At 45.2% G+C, this 22,818-nt stretch overlaps 1 protein-coding gene across 2 annotated transcripts in view; it reads right to left on the bottom strand.

The window, feature by feature from the left end:
- The window catches only part of Ccdc25 (coiled-coil domain containing 25), a 33,067-nt gene that overhangs the window by 8,750 nt on the left and 1,499 nt on the right, over positions 1-22,818 (bottom strand). The window contains exons 2-7 of one of the 2 annotated variants that reach the window (XM_006988774.4): positions 21,479-21,526; positions 16,779-16,818; positions 10,318-10,369; positions 5,560-5,635; positions 3,073-3,176; positions 2,691-2,893 (exon numbers count right to left, since the gene is read on the bottom strand). In XM_006988774.4, coding sequence (XP_006988836.1) covers positions 2,691-2,893; positions 3,073-3,176; positions 5,560-5,635; positions 10,318-10,369; positions 16,779-16,818; positions 21,479-21,526 — 523 coding nt within the window. Of the gene's footprint in view, positions 1-2,690; positions 2,894-3,072; positions 3,177-5,559; positions 7,693-8,822; positions 8,917-10,317; positions 10,370-16,778; positions 16,819-21,478; positions 21,527-22,818 lie in introns of those variants that run through there. The other variant, XM_076545232.1, reaches the window with a different exon arrangement.

Below are 22,818 nucleotides of genomic sequence, written 5' to 3'. Positions count from 1 at the left end.
TGTATTCTGAATGAGTATTGTGTAGAGCAGCAGAGTGTAGTAGTGTGTGGATCTATGTATTCTGAATGAGTATTGTGTAGAGCAGCAGAGCGTAGTAGTGTGTGGATCTATGTATTCTGAAGGAGTATTGTGTAGAGCAGCAGAGCGTAGTAGTGTGTGGATCTATGTATTCTGAAGGAGTATTGTGTAGAACAGCAGAGTGTAGTAGTGTGTGGATCTATGTATTCTGAATGAGTATTGTGTAGAGCAGCAGAGTGTAGTAGTGTGTGGATCTATGTATTCTGAATGAGTATTGTGTAGAGCAGCAGAGCGTAGTAGTGTGTGGATCTATGTATTCTGAATGAGTATTGTGTAGAGCAGCAGAGCGTAGTAGTGTGTGGATCTATGTATTCTGAAGGAGTATTGTGTAGAGCAGCAGAGCGTAGTAGTGTGTGGATCTATGTATTCTGAAGGAGTATTGTGTAGAGCAGCAGAGTGTAGTAGTGTGTGGATCTATGTATTCTGAAGGAGTATTGTGTAGAGCAGCAGAGTGTAGTAGTGTGTGGATCTATGTATTCTGAAGGAGTATTGTGTAAAGCAGCAGAGTGTAGTAGTGTGTGGATTTAACAGTCAGACACACACCCTTAGCTATAGCGCTCAGCAAGCTGTTCGGTGTTGTTCAGATCCCCAGAATATCTGGCTGCTCCATGAGGACACGCAGGAAGCACTTTAAGTACGGTGTGAGACAGATGGTAAATGTTCAAAGTGTCATCTTTCCTCCTTGGCAAAGATGCAAATGAAGTGATACTGTGCTTCGAACACTAAACATCCATGGTTCTAAACAAAACTGTTCAAGATGCAAAGGAAACAGAAAGCCGTGTTTTCATCAAGGCATATTTTTTCCCTGCTCCAACAAAAAACAAGAATTAGCTGGAAATCCTGCTTGCCTGGACTCACAAACATTACCAGAGTGCGCGGCTTTTAACAACCCACAGCAGGCTCTTATTGGCAGGCCATAGCAAGTATCCCAGTCTGTGTACCGCTTGCTGGAGAGCAGAGCAGAGCAGGATGAGATTCCAGGGCCCCCCTTCTGAACGCTCGACCCTAAAAGAAGCCAGTCTTTCCGTTTCGGCAGAACCTGGGCAGGAACACAAGCAGGGGCCTCACACCGGAGCACATCTGATCATAGCAGCTGTGCTCTTGCCCAGCGGGCTTCCCAAGAACCCAGGGCAAGGCCAGATAGCTGGCTTGTATTAACTTGATAATTTGATGCCACCCCACACGGGTGTTATGCCCTTCCTGGTGCACATACCACGAATGGCGTCCATGGAAACCCAGGAGTTCCATGGCTACAAGTTAGGAGGGCAACTGCCCATTAAGGGGAACAAAAGGGGCCTCAGAGACAGAGCTCTGTGCTGCAGCATTTGCCTGGTGTGCATGAGGCCCTAGTTCAATGCCCAGCACTACATTAAGGAGAGAAAAAAAAAATGAAAAGAAAAACAAGAGGGAGCTGGGTGTACTGGTACATCCCAGTAATTCCAGCACTCAGGATGCAGATGCAGGTTTACCAGTTGGAGGCTAGCTATGGGGAAAAAAAAAAAAAAAAGCCAACATCTCACTTGAACAGAAACAGGAGCAAGGTGCCTATTCGAGTGCAGCGACACACTCAATGTGGCAGGTGAACGATGCTCCCGAAGCTCTCCCCCACCTAGAATGTTCACATCCAAAGAGCTAGAAGAGTGGTTCTCAACCTGTGGGTCAGGACCCCCTTGGGGGATCACATATCAGATATCCTATTTACATTATGATTCATAACAGTCACAAAATTACAGTGGTAAAGCAGCAGTGAAATAATTTTAAGGTTGGGGGGTCACCACAGCATGAGGAACTGTATTAAAAAGTCACAGCATTAGGAGGGTTGAGAATCATGCACTAGAAGCACACCACCGCACAGGAACACACTGTGCAGATGTGACCGTTCTAAATGGCAGAGAGATTACTGGGATGATGTGATTACGTCTCATCTAGTCACACGGCTCCGTAAAGCAGAGAAGGCACAAGAAGGGCAACAAGGCACTGAACGTGGGCAGCCTCTAGAAACAGGAGCCTCCTCGAGAGCCTCTGGAAAGGAACTGCCCTGCCCTGCCCTGCCGATCCCTGTTTAGATTAGTCAGAACTTCTTAGGCCTGTCTACATTGCCTCGAGGAGTTAAATTTGGGGCAATTTGTTATAGAAGCAACAGAAAACTGATACAGTCAGCATTCTCATGCCCACCTTCACTCAGCTTTCAGAAGACAAACTGTGTTTTAACTGCTGTTTGAAACTGTAGCACACTGAAGAGGGCCCCATTACATTAACTACCTGCAACGTTCAAAAGGCGGAAAAGGTATTTGAAAGCAGCCCTGAGTCACTCAGCTTCCCACCTTGGTCCAAACGGCACAGCTGCTCAACACTACACACTCCTTCACCTTCTCCTTTCCCAAGAACAAACCGGATTCCAAGGAAAGCTCACCATGGCATACAGTGGAGTAAAACCAGACCTTTCATTCCACCCCTCACTCACACTCAACACCTCTGAGAAAGAGCAGTTCACCCCATCAACAGAACCACCTTTCAACAACACCACCAGGGCAGCATCCTTCCTGGAAAGTGTGCGGGCAGAGCCTGTGGGGACAACCTGCGCCAACCACCAGACCACAGCCCCGTCGTACCGAAGTTCATCCATTTCCCTTTTCTTCTTCATTTCTTCTTTCTCTCTCCTCTTCATTTCCTGAATCTGGGCTTTTTTCTCATTCCTCTCCTCACGGTCTCGACCTTCTTTCTCTGCTGCTAGGTCGGGAAACTTCTCCGATTTGGTTTTCTCTAACCGGTTCAAGATTTCATTCACTTTCTTCTCCACTGTCACGATTTTGACCTTGGAGGGAGGGAGGGAGGGAGGGAAAGGGAAAGTACTTAGCCTTAATTATTTCTCTCTCACCTAGGAGGGGCAAGGCTTTGGCTTCCCAGGGCTTTAGTCGCCCAGTTGAACACCCTTAGGAACATCACACTCAGCTTGGAGTCGGGCTCCCCTCCTGTGGTGGTGTGAACACTTACATCCTTCTGCCTGTGAAAGCCTATCTGGCCCACATCCATGTCAGCTGTTTTCTTCAGGTTAGACCACGGCGTGTATACCACATTAACGTTGTTCATCTTGCAACCTGCCAAGAGAGACTGTCTTCAACAGGCAGGAAACATGAAACTGAGTGGCGCAGCCCTCACCCACAGCAAAACATCATCCACCCCAGACAAGGCTTGAGAAAAGCACACCTCCGATGTCCCGAAGCACCGAAGGCAAGAGGGAAATCAAACATTAAGTCGAAGTATTACAGTGGAAAAAGCAAGGGTCCATGACTAACATTGGGGACTTCCAAGAACACCCTAAAATTGAACGCAAAATTATCAGGTGTGTAGTTTTCAAGAGAAAAGGACTGCCTGAGTTTCCTTAGACTCGGGAAGGAATCTTTGAGGTGGTAATGGCTAGCCAGGAAAATCCAGCCACAGCCTGGGATTTCAGAGAGCCAGCCTGGCAATACCTAACCAGCCGTGTGAGCTGAGAGGTGCCTATCACTCTCTGACCCCATCTGGAGCCATTTTCCTGAAACAAAGCCTATGATTCTGACCTAAAATGGGCCAGTTTAGCAGAAACGAGCGAGCTTACTCCCCGCTCCCGAGGTGTGGAGCAGGAAAGCACTTGGTAGCTACAGAGCTGCTGCTGGTGGCCTGTCCTCTGCCGTCTCCCAGCTCTCTGCAGTCCTCAGCAGCATCCGTGGTGCTGACCCATGAGGAGTGAAACCTGGGCGCAGCTGCACATTGTGCTATGTGAGCACTCACTGCGGGTGGCTGAGGGAGGGGGTGGCTGAGGGAGGACGGGGAGTAATCACCGTGGCTCCATTCTTCCCTGTTTTCTCTAGGAAGAAAGAAACTGAGGCAAGAATGAGGAGTCAACCGCTCTTTGAACCAAGGCTCACTTGCGAACCCGGGGCACAGGGAAGAACAAGGCTGTGTGGAAGAGGCTGGAACACAATAAACAGTTTGCTTGCTTCAATGTTTACTTCAGCAACTGAAGATCTAAGGCACTCTATTCTACTCATGAAGTAGAACGTCCTCACTCATAACAACCTGTTGATTTATGGAGTTGAAAAATGGCGGCCCCAAATGGCAAATTTTAAGCTTCTTTGTATACACTTGTAGCTTGTCATTAAGGCTGCCTGAGTTGAGACTGAAGACACCAGTCTCACGAAGGAAGGCTGCCAAGCTCTCATCATGTAATCATGAACCCCCCCAATGCCTGTTACCAGCTGTGTTTGCTCTGGATCATCTTCCAACTTCATTTATAACCAGGTCTACATTCCGCCCTAAAATCTCAGCTATTAGCTCCATCATTCATTTAGACCAGTACCTCTCAACCATCTTCATAATTGCTAACCCCATCCTAGTTATCATCCTACACCTTTCGTTTAGATTAAATCTTATCTAGTAGAAGTAGGCAGGCACCAAGGCCAGTATTTTCACTACTGCCTAAAACACACGGGGTGATTGTTCCCAAGCCACCCTGTACACTGGCTCACCCAGAGAGCTTCTGAAAGATAATGAACCCAAGGATCGCCCAGACCAGCTAAGTAAGATTTTGTGGGGAAGGAGGACAACAGAGTCAATGGACTCGAAACTTTCACAACTTAAAGGAAGGATAAAGCATGGGAGAGAAGGGGAAAAGTAAAGGCATGATTTAAAGACTCTAGCTCTAAGCCTGGTGTAGTCTCACACACACACACACACACACACACACACACACACACACCCCTATAGTTCCAATACCCAGGAAGCTGAAATAGGAAAATCATGAGTTTGATGCTAGCCTGGGCTACACAGTGAGTTCCACACTAGCTTGGGCTACATTGCAAGATCTTGGTTCAAAATACCCAAACAAGGGGCTGGAGAGAAGGCTTAGTAGTTAGGAATACTGGATACTCTTTCCAGAGGACCTGGGTTCAATTCCCAATACCCACATGGTGGCTCACAATTGTCTGCAACCCCAGTTCCAGGCAATCTAACACTTTCTTCTGGGTTCCAAGGGCACCAGACATTCACATGGCACAGAGACACACATGCAAACAAAATACCATACACATAACATTGTATTTAAAAAATTAAAAAAAGAAAACTGAAACAAGCCCCTCTCATCTTAAAATCTGATGACAAATGATAAGAGCGGACGCCAACATTAACAACAAAGCCACGAGACACATCTCCTTAGCTCTCAACACCTCTGTGTTGCCGGAAGTCTTAGGCAGAGCTGGATAACTTCCTGTTCAAGGAAAGGGAAAGCATCACAAAGGCCAAGACTCAGAAAGGACAGCGAAACTCAGAGGAGAGGAAAAGTGCTTTCAGTTCCCTGACAAGCAGCAAATACTCCCCCTCCTCACACCTATCTCCTGCTGTCCTCAGCCGCACGCCAAGTCAACAGCATGCCTGCTAAAAGGGACCTCATTCGAGACAGAAAAAGTGCACGCTGACTCAGAAAACACTTGTAGGAAAACTGACCTTGAATGCTATTGGCCTTCACAAGGTGGGCACAGTCCATCAGAACCTCCTTTGGAATGTCTTCTATCTTCTCTCCCTGCAACATAAACCAAATGATCCTCTTTTGTTACTGATGGTCACCGCACACTCACAGCATCTGCGGCCTTACCTGCTCAGCATGGGCTTACAGCAAGCAGGGGCTCTTCAGGTAGGTCACAGAACACTGAAGATGAAGTACAGTTACCATGCCCACCGTAGCATGCTCCTTGAACCAAGAGAAGGCACCAACACAGACAACTATACTTAATACATTAAAAACCACGCTGAAGATATTAACTGCAGTTATGTCTTAGTAGTTCCTGTCCTCGTTCTTTTCTGGAAAGCATGTGGGGAAATGGCACTCATTCTGACATCTAGGAGTCTCCCTGGCTGAGGTCCCTATGCCTTCCTTTGAAGGAGACACCTTGGAGCTCTGGATCCCAAACATCTCAGACCATCTAACCCCCAGGCAAACTCAGGGCAAGCTCTTGTGTTGGATCCCTATTATTTACCACTACAAGGGAAAGATGACCACTGAGGGGTCACCAAAACTGCTATCAGTCAAAGATCTGAGTACGTAAAGTTATTTCCAAAGAACAGAGACAATAATCCAGCGGCGAGAGTGGGGAAAATCAGCTGAGAATCAGGTTCTGTTAGGCATGGGATTACAGAAACACCCGTCAGAGGGCAAATGCTACAGAGAACTCAGTGCTGAAATAACTTTACCTCACTCCTGTGTTTCAAACTTCCATAATTTTCAAGTGCGTGCGTGTGTGCGTGTGCATGTGATCTGAGAGGTGAACCCAAAGCCTTCCTTCTATATGCTAGGCAACTCTACCACTAAAATATGTTCCCAGCTATATTTAAAATTATGTACACGAGTTTCTTAAATAAATAAATGTTGACACATCTGAATTTGTCACTACGTGAGGGCACATCCCATCCCATGTATTTCTCAGACCATCTAAACAGAGGGCCCTGAATGTATGCCTCTATTACACAGTGCTGTCATCAAGCACAAGAGCCATTACACGCAGCGACAACTGAGTGGCAGCGGCAAAACTAGTAAGAGGTGACAAGCCCACTAAGTCAATCAAGATGGTTAAAACCAATCAACCAGTAGCTACCGCTTGCTGAGTGTCCCCCATGTACTCCTCCAGCCTGGACCAAGGTTCTCTGTGTCCAGGAAGTGGCAGAGCTAAGAGGTGACCCCAGGCTTCAAGGCAGCTCTACAATCTGGCGATGGACCTTGGTGCGTAAGGAACTTTCATGGCACTCACAGTTTCTTGGTCCTTGAGGTCAGGGCATGTCCCAGGACTTCTTCCTACCCAGCACCCTCCACCACCACCCCACCCAGGCTTCCTGCTGTGCTGTTCCCACTGTAAGATAAGTGGCCAGGGTGGCAGCAGCGGCAGCAGCAGCTATGGAAGAGCTCACGACGGTGGGCCTAAGACTCAAAAGTGTAAAGGCCACCATTTGGTTTGAGCCACTTACTAGTGAGTAAAAAAAAGCTCCAAAGAGCTGTGGCTTTTCTGTGGGTTTCAAAATGGAAGAAGTCTAGTAGAGAACACTGCTGAGAATCTGGATCTTTACAGTTTGGATTGGATTCAAAACAGAGTGAAGGCCAGGAGCGGTGGCGCACGGACAAGGTGGACAGCTAGGACTGTGACACAGAGAAACCCTGTCTTGAAAAACAAAACAAAAACAAACCACAATGAAGGCATCCGATGCTCAGCAGCTGTTGGATGCTATTCTGGAAAGCTTTAAGGTATGGCAGCTCTTAATCCTCACAAAGACCCAAGAAAGGAAGCAGTTGTTCCCTTCTATATGGGAAGAAGTAGGCAATTATGTGCTGCAGAGCCAGGATTCCAGGATGTTCTACATAGCAAGTTCCAGACCAGCCACATACTGAGACCTTGACTTGAAAGAAAAAGCCAGAGTTAGATGTTGGTTGAGCATGCCTGCCTATAGTCCCATCTACTCAAAAAGCTGAGGCAGAAAGTTCTTTTGAACCCATGAGTTCAAGATTAGCATGATCAACACAGTGAGACTCTTGTCTCTAAAAACAAATAAGCATTCCTCACCCCACCTCCAACAGGGTTTTTCTATGTAGCCCTGACTGTCCTGGAACTCACTTTGTAGACTGGGCTGGCCTTGAACTTACAGAGATCTACCTGCCTCTTCTTCTTAGAATTAGATGCTGGGATTAAAGGCATACACCACCACACCAGGCAAGAAGCATTCTTAAGGCCGGGCGGTGGTGGCGCACGCCTTTAATCCCAGCACTCGGGAGGCAGAGCCAGGCGAATCGCTGTGAGTTCGAGGCCAGCCTGGGCTACCAAGTGAGCTCCAGGAAAGGCGCAAAACTACACAGAGAAACCCTGTCTCGAAAAACCAAAAAAAAAAAAAAAAAAAAAAAGAAGCATTCTTAAAGAGGACTTATAATACTGAAAAGTTATACACAATCTAAATTCTGACAAAGTAGCTTTCCTATTAAATATGTCACTATTATTAGCTCACTATAGTCAGTCAAAATAACAAACATGAAAACAACAAACAAACTTGTTTACAGATCATGACTAAAAAATAATGCAATACTATGGATGTAGATTGAGATAGAGAGTCTAACTATATCACAAATGTGTAGAAAGAATGGCAAAGGACAGCTTAAGTTGGACTTTCGACAACAATGTTTTGAATGGAAATCATAAGGCAGAAAATCCAAATCATTACATCTCTGTCCTTAGTTCCCAGTTCCTTAAATGAGCTGCAGTCTCACAGCCTGGCAACTGTAGACGGCTTCTGAAACACACAATAGCCCCAAATTAATTCACAACTAAATGTTTCTGGTATCACTCCCCATGTTCCCAGTGACTTCACTGCAGTCTCCGTTCTGAACACACAATGTGTGCATGCTATCATACAACTTGAGAACAAGGAACATTGCCATATACCGTGGCTCAAATTCGAGACACTACTGAAAGTTACAAATTATCATCATGTAGGCTTGTAATCCCAGCATTCAGAAAGAGGATCACAAGTTCAAGGCTAGCATTCTATAGCTACAAAATTCATGACCAGCCAGGACTATACAACAAGACTTTGTTAAAAAAGTTTTGGCTGGGCAGTGGTGGCACATGCCTTTAATCCCAGCACTCAGGCAGAGGCAGGAGGATCTCTGTGAGTTCGAGGCCAGCCTGGTCTACAGAGAGAGTTCCAGAACAGCCAAGGCTACACAGAGAAACCCTGTCTCAAAAAAAAATTAAAAATAAAAAAATAAAATTTTTTTTTTGGCCAGGTGTGATGGCACATGCCTTTGAATCCAGCACTCAGGAGGCAGAGACAGGTAGATCTCTTTGAGTTTGAGGCCAGCCTGGACTACATAATAAGACTGTTTCAAAATAAAAACAAAACCAAAATAAAAAATGAATAAAATTTCAATTAAAATAAATTAATAAAAGGTTGGTGCATGTCAGTGGAGCACAGGGCAAGCTGAAAGGGATCTCATCTCACTAGAGCTGAATATAATATGAGCAAGGGAACAAGCATCGGAATATACACAGGGCCAAGGCACATAATAAATACAAGTCCTTGTCAATGCATACAAAGTAGAAAGAAACAAGTCCCCTCTCCATGAATCCAAAATAATAAGATGGACCCTACTCACAAAAGTAGAACTATGCCCTGCCCCTGCCTGAGTGGAAGCTGGACCCCAACTTGATTTGTAGTAACCAAGTCTGGAAAGGCAGTGCCATGGCGGAGAAAGCTGGCAGGCTCAGCCCTGCCCAGGCAGTTCAGGCTCATGGCACCAGTGTAAGTCATGCGAAGGTGTGTATTGTCTGACCTGATGACTGAGAGGCCCCTCCCCTCTGTGCTTTTCTCCCCCTCAAGCCTGTAACCTCATCTAGTCAGGAGAAAAATAAGACACATACAACTGTAGTGACATTCTGTAAGGTCACTGAGTGTATTGGCAAGGTCACAAAACACAAGGAAAAAACACTGTCGTGGAAATCAGGGCAGAGGGGGCAAGTGAGTGGTACCTTACAATGGCTTCTGGAAGAGAAAAGGGACATTCGTGGAGAACCTGCTCAAATAAAGTCCAGGATTTAGTTAAGTAGTAAGTGGGGTTGGCCTGACGGTTTTGAGAATTGAACATGTGATATGAGAAGCCATACAACATTAACAGGGAAGTCATACAACCTTTGTAACTTTCTTCTAAGTCCAAAATACATCTATTTTTTAAAAGGTAACTCATACAACAAGCACACACCCCGTGTAGTTTAACTATAGAAAATACACGGGTAAAGGCAGGTTAGAAAAAAATTAGTGGTGCTGTGTTGTCAGGACACATGGCATCTTCGCTCCTGTATCGCCACCATGTGGTTTTAGACTGTCCAAGGACACTCTGGAAACGGGGAACAGCTGCCCTCCGTGGGCTAGGTGGGCTGTGTGAGCCCGAGAAAAAGAAGCCACTGGAAATAGTATGCCAGCCCCAAGTGAACTGAAAGGAGAGGAAGCAAAGAGGACAGGCAGTATCCACTGGACTGGCAAGGCAGGGCTGCTACCTGGGAAATCGCTCAGAAGTTTCCATAACCATTTTCTTCTGGGTAGGAGGAAGACATTTACTAACCTTTATGACTTTGAACGTTTTTATAATTGAAGCAACTTAACCACACAAAAAGAATATATGGTGTTCCTCACCAAAGACAAAGTCAGGAATTCGTGTTTACATTCGGTTACCTTTTGTAATCGAAGGTATACATGAGCTGAAGAGAGTTTGTCCACGTGAAACCTGCAAAGGAAGAGACAACGTTTAGAAGAACGAGACAGCCATGTCCTCGGCCACTTGCATCGAAAGCATCCCATTCCAAGAAGGTATTCCCTGGGACTTCTTAGAAAGCAGTCACCATCTCCAAAGGGCGGGCCAGCACCCCGAAGAGGCACGGTGAGCTAGAGAGCTATGCGGCTGGCGTGGCTATGGGCCAAGATGAGTCAGATACTAAACATGACAACATCCCGGGAGGAGGCAAACTTCCAGTGACAGGAAAAGCAGGGAAGGCATTTCAGTAAGAAAGGATGGGAGAAGTCAGTGGAACTCCACTGCGGCCAACCTGGGAGCTTCCTTCACAGGACTGCCGTCTGGAGAGGAAGACAAGATGGTTTCTGACACCCCCAAGTTTCAGAATGGCAAAAGAATCAAAGCCAAGGATCGAACTCAGATTTAGAAAAGTCAGCTCACTAAGCAGGCTGCATCATTAAATGGGTCAGACTAAAAATTCTTCCAATCCCCCCACCCATTCCCACAACCAGACAATGACATCAACACGCACCCCTGGGTGAACATAGTCTATATGACTCACTGGCACTGTCCTAAAATCGTTTAGAATGCCCCAGAGTAATTTTTTTTCTTGAGGTAGGGCCACACTACATAGCCCTGGCTGGCCTGGTACTTGCTATGTAGACTGGACTAGCATTTTACTCACAGAGCTCCTCCTACCTCTGCCTCCCAAGGGCTGGGAATAAGGTAGGACATACCTCAACAGCATCTTTTTTTTTTTAATATTTATTATGTATACAGTGTTCTGTCTGCATGTATGCCTGCATGCTAGAAGAGGGCACCCGATCTCATTACAGATGGTTGTGAGCCACCATGTGGTTGCTGGGAATTGAACTCAGGACCTCTGGAAGAGCAGCCAGTACTCTTAAACTCTGAGCCATCTCTCCAGCCTGCCTCCACGGCATCTTCAATTCACTTTTCTTTAGGGTTTGTACTTTTTTTTTCCCTTTAGGTTTTATGTCAACTTGACACAAGCTAGAGCCACCCGAGGAGGGAACTTCAATTGAGAAACTGTCTCCATAAGATCGGGCTATAGACATGCATGTAGGACATTTTCTTAAGTAGTAACTGATGTGGGAAGATACATGAGGGCTTCTGAACAGAGCCACACGTAAGTGGGAGCTTGAGTTGCCTAGTCCATTGTGGGTGGGGCTACCCCTGGACTGGTCATCGTGGGTTCTATAAGGAAGCAGGCTGAGCATCATGGGAAGCATGCCAGTACACAGCACTGCTTCACGGTCTCTGCATCAGTTCCTGCCTCCAGGTTTCTGCCCCTGCGTGAGTTCCTGTCCTCACTGCTTTTGATGATAAAAGTTATATGGAACTGTGAGTGAAATAGACACTTTCCTCCCCAAGTTCTTTTTGGTCAAGGTGTTTTATCACAGCAATAGTCACCCTAATTAAGACAGGGTTCTTATCATCCATCAATTTAACACAATCTTTTTTTTTTTTTTAAAGATTTATTTATTTATTATGTATACAGAGAACAGTGCCAGATCTCATTACAGATGGTTGTGAGCCACCATGTGGGTGCTGGGAATTGAACTCAGGACCTCTGGAAGAGCAGTGGGTGCTCTTAACCTCTGAGCCATCTCTCTAGCCCCCAATTTAACACAATCTTTCAAAGTTGATGTGACATTTTTCATGCTTACAATTCACCAAAGGAAGCTGACTCACTTTGCAACATGCAGAGGCAGGCATAGAATTGAAGCATTAAACCATGAACAACTACACTGTGAAGTGACCTCAACTGACAAGGACCACCCGCCACTCTGCCTTCTGCGTGCTTAGTGGCAGCTCTTTATTAGTGGCAGTCCTTCCTACACACCACTGACACAGTGACTGTTAACTTTAGTTGGTACTGTTCCTAACGAGGTTTATGAAAGCCTATGGAAGCTGACCATAGTGGCAAAGGCCTATAATCCCAGCAGGCTGGAGGATCATGAGTTCAGAGTCAGTCTGGACTACTTAGTAAAACTTGTCTCAAAAACAAACAAAACCCTAACGAGGCATCATGGTACCAATTACAGACTTCCCTGGGCACTTCCTTGTTATTGACATCTAGTCTAGGTGTGAAAGGGTCATACGTTCACTCGGTATAGGATACAGACAAGTATGACTCAGTATGAAGGCTAAGATTATGCTGTTTCTAATGCCCTCAAAGAAGCTAAATCTCTTGTTATTTGTTCTGGATACAGAGCAATATTCAGACTGTGGACAAATGATCTATGTTGCTTCTTATTCTTAGTCATTACTGATAGCCAGAAATGGACATTACATCATATTTGATTCATGTTTTGGAAACTGTTCATTTACTCATTTGCATTCCCATGCAAAATTCATACTAATTATCACCTTTAGCTGGGCATTTTTCTGCCCAGAAAAATCCTTATTTTTTATAAATCTAGAAATTTTATATATCTCAATCTCCTTTCAGAATCTTAAGAAAAATACCATGCTGTGAACTGACCTCAACATCTGCCATCATCCTGACTTCTGCATGTTCAGTGACAGCTCTTTATTAGTAGCAGCCCTTCCTGCTAGCAATAGCAACTATATTAGATTCTGCTCTTTCTCCAAGGTCTCCTAAATGGAACGCTGTCAACAGAAATACCAGAATAATTCAGTATTGCTAAGGAGCTCGTACCTAGGCAGTCAAAGCACACACGGGAGTATCATGGCTAGAAAGGCCCCCGCAAGCTCATAGATTTGAATGCGAAGTCACCAGGGAATGGAACTCTGAAAGGACTAGGGAATGTGGCCAGTATGTCACTGGGGGTGGGCTTTGAGGTTTCAAAAGCTCATGCCAGGCCCAGTCTCATTCTCTTTCTCTTTCTCTTTCTCTTTCTTTCTTTCTCTCTCTCTCTCTCTCTCTCTCTCTCTCTCTCTCTCTCTCTCTCTCTCTCTCTCTCTCTCTCTCTCCCCTGCAGATCAGGATGTAGCTCTCAGCTACTGCTCCAGTACCACGTGTGCCGCCATGTTCTCCACCATGATGATAAGGAACCTAGCCTATGAAACTCTAAGGCCCCAACTAAATGCTTTTTTATAAGAGTTGCTGTGGTCACGGTGTCTCTTCACACCTAGCACATACCAACTTCAGGATTACATATACCAGTGCATCGCTACAAAGGAAATATAGGGTCTGAAATACCCGACCCCAAAACAATTCAGAGCAAACTTCCTGTGTTTGTTAAGTCTTTCCAGTGTTCCTAAAAGTGATCACTTAAACTATGCCCACTCTTAGCTTCCTGTCCTTGTTATAATCCCATCCCTGCTCAGCTTGACACCCTTCACTAACTAGGAGACTAGAATTTTCAATAAAAGAACAACAATTACCTGAAGGCGCAGAGACACAGGAATGATTTAGTCCCTTAAAGTGAGGTCTGTGAAAATACTACTCATTAGGCAGTCTGGAGGTAGCAAAGATATACCATTTCTCTTTTCCTCACAACTTTAATCCCAGCACTCGGGAGGCAGAGTCAGGTAGATCTCTGTGAGTTCCAGGCCAGCCTGGACTACAGAGCGACATCCAGGACAGGCACCAAAACAACACAGAGAAACCCTGTCTCAAACAAACAAACAAAAGACTAATTTACTTCTAATCTCATTTAATCCCTAGAAAAGTCTTTGTTTAAAGGAACCTCAGAAGTTTTACCAGGATAGACTCAGATGCTGCCAGAGGTAAATCCCCCAAAGCAGCAGCAGGGAATACCAGGCTAAAACCGGAATGCAGAAGAGCTCAGGGTCGCTCTTCTGTCCAGGTCAATCCCTGGAAGATTGTCAGGGCTGACAGACAGCACATGACCTGGAACAGGCCCTGAGGTTTATGGCCACTCCAGCTCCCCTGAGTTCTCAAGTAACTTCTGAAAATAAGTCATTCATCTCTAGACTATTAAAGATGCCAAAAGGGATCTCCAGGTACCTGTAGATATAAGCCTGGTGACTCCATCTTAAAAAACAAAAAAAAAATTAAAATAAAAACACAATTTACTAGTGTTGGCTTTAATTTAGAAATTTGTTTTCTACATGTTTAATTTAAAAAAGTTTAAAAGTTATGGTAAACTGACTTTCAAGATTATCTTTTTTTTTCTTTCTTTCTGTTTTTTTTTTTTTTTCCGGTTTTCCGAGACAGGGTTTCTCTGTGTAGCTTTGCGCCTTTCCTAGAACTCACTCTATAGCCCAGGCTGGCCTTAAACTCACAGAGATCCGCCTGCCTCTGCCTCCCGAGTGCTGGGATTAAAGGCGTGCGCCACCACCGCCCGGCTTTCAAGATGTATCTTAATATGTAACCTTTCCTATATAGGCAGCGATCCTCAAATCTGTAGGCTAATATACAGCATAGGTGAACACAGTAACTATAGTTCCAGCACTTGGGAGACCGAGACAAGAAACTTATGTGTTTTCAAAGGCAGCCTGGGTTACACAGTGAGTTCCAGGAGAGCCTGAAATAGTCAAACTCTAGCTGGAAAACTAAAGAGGAAGAAGGATAGCAGCCAGCTACCTAACAGGTACAGACACGGCATCTATGGGAACCACTTCTGCTGGGGACGACAGACACTCAAAGGGGACAACAGGACCCAGTCACAGTGAGGAAGCGTGCGGCAAGTGAGTCAAGTGGGACATCAACAGACGTATCGAGCTCTTGATATGTGCCAGCACTGATGACCTCAGTGGTTCACAAAGCAGGTGAATAGTTGTCTTATTGAAGACACAGGGCCTTCTGAAGGAAGGCCAGGAATTCCAGAAATTCTGAGCAATACAACCTGCCCACCACTGAGTGAAGGGACCCTAAGCAGTATCTAGCCTGATGGTACATTTGAGTTCAGAAGCTAAGACACTGTGCTGGAATAGTTTTTGATTTTTTAAGTCTTTAAAATTCCTCATGTGTCTGCTACCTCCTGGTTCTCAGTGTGGACTTTGGAATGATAGAATATGCCCACTGGGGCCATGAACTAGAGCCCCTCATAACTAAGTAGGGAGAAGTCCAAGAGGCCCTTTGGGGAACCCCTGCAGATACGCGGGGGCTTCTGAGCAGAGCTGCAGGTAATGGGGAGCAAGTGGAGCTTGAGTTACTCTCTGCACATACTTCCCTGTTAAGTGCTCAATGCCGCCCACCTCCCTGAAAACTGAACCAGCTCTTCTGAAAAGCAGCCGTCTAACCTCATAGCGCTCTAGGGAAATCAGGGGGAGTTCTCCAGCCCGCAGCTGGAGAAAAGCCATCTGGAGAGTTGCAGCAATGGCCTGGTAGGGAAGTGGGGGAGGGAGCAGACCAGGGGCTGTGAACTGAAGCCAGAAGATGGTGCCCTAAGGAGCCGGAGAATCAGTGATTCGGAAGCTGGGCTGGGCCTGTGAGATCCCGGGCTGGGCCAGTAATAACCACTGCAGACCTGTTCTGTTCCTCGACTATAAAATGGCCATGATAGCAATACTTCAGAGGTTGATGAGAAATTAAAAGTATTGACACTTGACAAAATCTGGCAGAGTTTAGTGCTTGAAAAATGTGCACTACTGTCACCACCCCCAAGTGTTGTGGGATAGAATTTTAAGATGTGTTACATTCATTTATGCGGTGGAATATTTGTGTAATGATGCAAAGATGTGTTGCATTCTTTTATGTTGCATTTGTTTAACTCTGTGAAGCTGTGTTACTTTACCTGCTTAAAACACCTGATGGTCTAATAAAGAGCTGACTGGTCAATAGCTGGGCAGGAGAGGGATAGGCAGGGCTGCCAGAGAGAGAATAAAAAGAATGAGGAAGAGGGAGGAGCGAGAAAAAGAGAAGGAAAGGAGGACACAAGGGGCCAGCCGCCCAGCCACATAACCAGCCATGGAGAAAGAAGGAAAGAAAGGTATATAGAATAGAGAAAGGTTAAAGCCTGGAGGCAAAAGGTAGATGGAATAATTTAAGAAGAGCTGGCTAGAAACAAGCCAAGCTAAGGCCAAGCATTCATAAGAAAGAATAAGTCTCCGGTATTTATTTGGGAGCTGGGTAGTGGGCCCCCAAAGACCACGAATAAAAAAACAACTATACCCAAGTAAACAGGACCTGAGAACTTATCTCTAGGGAGAATGATACTCCACTCAAATGGTAAGACTAGGTTCCAGGAGAGAGAATATGATGGTCAGAATAAGCAGTGGAAAAGGAACATGGAAAAAGAAAGTGGCTAAGAAGGTGTGTTAAAAGCCCGCACATTTCTCTTGGGTCACAGGGGCGGAACACTGAAGGGAACCTACTTACTCATGAACACCATAAACAGAAACACCACATAGGAGGTGTAACTGTAATTAAAGGAGGCAGGTAGATGGTCAAGTTTAAACATCTAAATGACAATCTAAATGAAGCAGAATAAAAATTGCTACTTACCAAATGTCTTCAGGCCAGCCATACTTTATCAGATCTTCATCTACAGTAAGATACAAGAGGAAGGAAAAGGGAATTAAGAAAAACTGTTAAGTAGAAATATACCAGGATTTTTATGTTGGGAAGGAAAGACATACCACCCCCTTCACTTTTTCCTCTTCCTTGATAGAGACAACAGAGGTGGGGACTTGGAAGCTTGAACAGAAAGAAGGACAGCTTTTACAGTCAGAAAACGTACACTGCATGGCTTTTTTCACACTTCCTTTCAGTGAAACGAATACTAGAAAAAAACCTCAGCAGCTGGGACGTAGGTGATTCCGACTGCCTAACTATATTGCTTAAATGTTAACATGATTTGGTTCAAACTTGAACATAATAATAAATAATAACAACAATGGTGATGGTCTGGGACTGGAGTTTAGTGGCTGTATTACTTGCTTGGTGTTCACGAAGCCCTCGGTTTGGTCCCCAGCACCACAAAAGCCGAGTGTGGTTCACACAGCCTGTGATCCCAGCAATTGGGAGGTAGAGACAAGAGCATCAAGGTCCAGGTCATCCCCGACCACATAAGGAGTTAAGACCAGCCTGGAACATGTCTCAAAAGAGCAAACAGACAGACAGAGAAACCTCAAAAACTCAGCAGGGTACAGCTGCTCACACGTGGGAAGCTGAGACGGAGGGTGGTGAATTTGAGGACAGCCTGGACTAAAAAGATAGATCAGCTCAGCTTAAAGAGACGTAAGACCCGGTCTTAGAACAGTGGCAATGAAAGAAAGCAGACCTTTGACCGGATATGTACAGTATCATGAACAGAATGTGTACACAAAGAACGTAAAAACCCTATCTGGAAACTAACTAGCATAAAAAGGAGGTGAGAGAGTGAAAAGGAATTGTTCTGGGAGGTAGGGGGTAGTGTGGGATATTTACACCGTGTAAAGATCGTTTACTGTGATTGGTTTAATAAAGAGCCGGAAGGCCAACAGCTAGGCAGGAGGTATAGGTGGGGCTTCCGGGCAGCGAGAGGAAGTAAGAGGAGATAATCGAGGTAGAGGAGATGCCAATGAGACATGGAGGGAGCTGGACATACAGAATGAAAGAAAGGTAAAAAGCCACACAGTAAAATGTAGATTAATAGAAACGGGTTAATTTAAGTTATAAGAGCTAGTTAGGAACAAGCCTACGCTATAGACTGAGCTTTCATAGTTAATAAGTCTCCATATGTCATTATTAGGGAGCTGGCTGGCAGGACAGAGAAAAACGCATTATAAGGAAGAGTTTTGGGAGGATGGGGAGGAATGAGCTACTAGAGGTAAGGAACTGATTTTTTATTATTTAAGAATTATATTAGTATCGATACTTTAAATAGTACATGTGGCAGGTAAGCATCAATTAAGAACTTCAAGGAAAACGTGATTCCTGTGTGAAGGTTTTTAGATGTACCTAAAAAAGAAGAGCCTACTACTGGTTCAGGTATATACACCTTGGGAGAGGTCACTCTTGGCAACAGTAGACACCAGGAGTTTTCTGGCAGACATCAGAAATTTACGTGGGCAAATAATGAAAAAAGAAAGGAAAATATTAGGAGTAAAACGTTTCTCTCAAGTGTGCTATGTATGACTGAGGCCACCTGCTGGCTATGAAGAGAAAAGACCTGTCTTAAAAATTCCATTCCTGCTGAATCCAGTGCTCACTTAGAAACTACAGGGCTACTAGAAATAAGTGGGAGGTACTACGAATATCCCCCAAAGGAGGCTTTAAACGCATCTCCCTTTCTTATTAGGCTAACTCGGAAGGGGGGACACCTCTACACGACTTCAAAGTTTCCTGATGAGCAAATGTTCTATACATACACGATGACACAAAACACCAGAGGACTCTAGACATCCAGATTCACGGCTGTGGAATCTAAGTGTGTGTCTCTAGGCATAAATTCTACCACACATATGAGACTTCTCAGCTCACAGCCTCAAGACCACATTCACCGTCCCTTCTACGGCATGCGCTGGTGATGACTGCATTTTGCCCACAGTTTAGAACATGTCCTATATTGCAGAGCAGTTTTAGGTTCACAACAAAATACACATGCTTCTTTTTGTGTGCGTATACCTGAATGGAGCCAGAGCCCTAGGAATGTCTCCCTCACACAGGCTGGAATGAGGCCCCACACGCATAAGCCCTCAACGCAGAGTACACAACCACAGGAGGAGGAGAGACACACGTGGGACTGCCTTGCCCCTGTCCCCTGGTTACAAAGTGCAAAACCTGCATCACTCATGCAGCAGCCTGGCTCTAAGTGCTTCCTAGAGGACACAGTCTCGGGCTCCACCTCTGATGTAGTAAAAGAAAATCACACCTGGCGGCAGATCTGCTTTCGTGTCCACTCTAAGTAACTACGGCTCTTGGAGCAGCGGCTTACTGTTCAGTGTAGAATAAGGAGACAGCATCCTTTCCTTCATGACCCCGGGAGGATGCTGGGGGATAGGTGAAACGATCGGGGATATTATGGGCTATAAGGAGAAACCTAAAACCAAGTATTAACATAGTATGGAAGACTTCACCATTAGGTCACACCTTAGTCAACGTCGTATGAAAAATTGCTTCAAAATGTGAGTTATTTTATTTTGCTGGTGTCTGTTGTTTCTCTCTTCATAATGATACAGTCTTAATCTTAGCAGTTCTGCTTTATAGCATCCGTTTTTCAGTCTTGTTTATTTCATTACTGTCAAATATGTCTGACTGAAGAATGATATGCGTGCCTCTTTTAACGCATATAAACTGTCAACTTCTAATGGCCGTCAATGTCAACGTGCACCTAGACTAGACACCGACAGTTCTAGGAAGAAATAGGAGAAAGACAGACAAGGAGCAGCAAAAGCTTAAGCACAGGTAACAGTGTGACCAGCCAGCTCTCAAGACTTACCGAGGTAGTGGCACCAACTCCAGGGCCAACTCCAGGGACAGCGTTCCCAGAGAGGCAAAGTGGGGAGTGCTTTCTGGGAGCTGAAGAAGCTCCAGGATTCTATCCACCAGCTAACAAGTGCTCACATGGGTTAGGCGCTCCCCACGGGTCCTTTCCCATAACCTTGACAACCGTGCGTGGTAGCTACAGCCCATGAGCCTCTCATACCTAAGAAACCTGAGGTCCAAAGAGGCTGCAGAACCACAGCGTGTTTGCTAAGGAGCTGATGTGCTCATATATTGTGCACCCTAATAAAATTTGCCTGAAGATCAGAGAACAGAACAAGCCACAAGATTAAACAGGCAGTGGGCTGGGCGGTGGTGGCGCACGCCTTTAATCCCAGCACTTGGGAGGCAGAGGCAGGTGGATCTCTGTGAGTTTGAGGCCAGCCTGGGCTACAAAGTGAGTTCCAGGACAGACTCCAAAGCTACACAGAGAAACCCTGTCTCGAAAAACAAAACAAAACAAAACAAAACAAAAAAATAAAAAATAAATAAACAGGCAGTGGTGGCACACACCTTTATTCCCAGTACTTGGGAGTCACATGTCTTTAATCCCAGCACTTGAGATCTCACACCTTTAATCCCAGTATTTGGGAAGCACAGGAGACATTAATCCCACCACTAGGAAGGAAGTGATGGCTGGGTGGAGAAAGGTATATATAAGGCCTGAGGAGACAGGAACTAAAGGCTTTTCAGCTGGCGAGCTTCAGAGACATTCATAGGATTCGTGGAGTTGGTGAGGTGAGACGTGGCTGTGGCTTGTTCCTTTGTCTCTCTGATCTTTCAACATTTACCCCAATATCTGGCTCTGGGCTTTTTTTATTAAAAGACCGATTCAAGATTCGAGCAACAAGCTGATGCTGGTACGACTTCACAGCTGCTTCTCTAAGCCCTCATCCTACCCCAGGAGAAGGGCAGCTGTGTTTTCTGATTTCAATGACTGACACTTGCTCTCCAGCTCCTCTGAGGTTCTGCCTTTCTCGTCTTCACACTGTAAGGATCAGTGCTGCAAACTCCCGTGCTCTCCCGACCAGGAAGGTCAACTTGAGCTAGCCACAGTGGTTCACATGTGTAAGCTCAGCACTCCAGAAGATGAGGCAGGAGGATTGCTATGAGTTCTAAGCCAGCCTGAGCTACAGAGTACAATCTTGTCTCAAAGGGTCTGGCATGCAGCTTAGTTGCAGTATTTGCAGTCAGCCTTCACGAGGCCCCCAGTTCCACCATCCCCTATGACACTGGGATTATAGTCATACAAGGCACATAAACTACAACTAAGCTACATACCAGACCCAGTTGAACAAGACAAGCAGAGGAGAGACAGAAAGTCAAACCTCATAGATGTAGAGGCTACCAGCGGCTGGAGAGCTATGGAAGAGGCTGACCAGCAGGTAAAAAAAATAACAATCAGATAGGAACACGTACGGTATTCTATGGTAGAATAAACACAATTACCAAAGGCTATGCCAAAGAAGCTAGAAGACAGGATTTTGAATACTCTATCACTCCTTTTCAGTTAATGTTTGAGATGACAGATATGCTATGGATTCCGATCGGATCACCTCACAATGTGTGTATGTATCAAAACACTGTATTCAAAAATATGGACAATTGCTGTTTGTCAAGTATAATTTTCAAAAGGAATTAAAGAGATTAATAACAAAAATCATACACCCAACAAACAGGGCCCAGGAACAGCACCTACCTGTTTGAAATTTCAAAATCAAATGCTTTTGTCAACTTACTTTCATATTTGTCCTTCCCCATGTAGATAGTGTAGGTAGATGAGTTAACTGGAACAAAACAAAACCAAAAAGACAACTAGTTAGCTTCACCAAAGGAACTGTTTCAGGGCAAACCCAAGTGTCAAAGCCTCTGATTAGGAGATATGAACCACAGCCCTAGGCCACACCTGGCTTACCCACCTGCTCTTGCATCCTTTGAGTATAAGTTTTATACTTTAAAGTGACTGATAGCAGCAGGAGGAGATTAAACCATAAAGAATGCATTATAGTCTTACTGAGCTCAAAATATTCTCTTGCCCCCAAACAAGACGTTTGCCAATCCTTACTGCTGAATGGTTGCTTTCCTCCTTTTCAGGGAAAGAGCTTTTTATTTTACTTCACTTCAGGGGTAAAGTTTAAAGGCAACTTACAGCTCAGTCCTACACCTTTGTCTTCTTCAATGATGAGCAACAACCATGCCCCCGCAAACAAAAATCTCTATTGCAAATATTTAAAAACAGATTCCTGCACTCAGGAGGCAGAGGCAGGTGGATCTCTGAGTTTGAGCGCAGCCTGGGCTACAGAGTGAGCTTCAGGACAGCCAGGGCTACACAGAGAAACTTTCTCTCAACAAACAAACAAACAAAACCGCTAAACTTAGCTGGCTTTTATTTTGTGTAAGCCCATCTAGCTGGTATTACTTATCTTTCAGTCTGCGATGCTAGTGGAAGCCCTGTTCTCTGCAGGGGACGCACAGCCTCAAACCTCTTCAAACACTGGCTCAATCCATTCATTCTATTAACCCCCTCCAACTACTTCAGACAAACCAAATCCAAATCTTACGTCGAGGTAAGAAACATTTGTGTGTGTGTGTGTTAGTAAGCTTTCCTTAATCACGATTCTAAAGTCAAGATTAGGACATTGAAAAGACTCGGTGCTGGGTTGCCAAGCATGTCCTACCAAAACTTGTTTGATCCTAAGTGGATCTAAATTTGTGACTTGGTCTCTAGTCTACAAGCACAACGCCTGGTAGACAGGAAGAGGGTTGGCTGGAGTCTGTGCCACTGAGCAGAACTGGGCTGTGATGGTGTAGTATGCCTATAATCCCAGCATTTGAGAGGGAGGAGAGTCAGGAGTTCAAGCCATCCTTGGCTACAAAGGCCAGCTCAAAGGCAACCTGGTCTATCTGAGAGACTCTGACTCAAAAAAACAAAACCAAACAAAAGTTATGAGGCCATACATTTTAAATGATGGTCAGGAGGCCTGGGAGTTTCTGCCCCCACCTCCTGAATCATGGGATTACAGGTGTGCACTGCACACTCGGTTTACGTGGTACTAGAGATCAAACCCAGGACTTCAAG

This window comes from Peromyscus maniculatus, chromosome 9 (assembly GCF_049852395.1).
Source record: "Peromyscus maniculatus bairdii isolate BWxNUB_F1_BW_parent chromosome 9, HU_Pman_BW_mat_3.1, whole genome shotgun sequence".
Lineage (NCBI taxonomy): Eukaryota > Metazoa > Chordata > Mammalia > Rodentia > Cricetidae > Peromyscus > Peromyscus maniculatus.
This window is presented reverse-complemented; position numbering and strand designations above follow the sequence as displayed.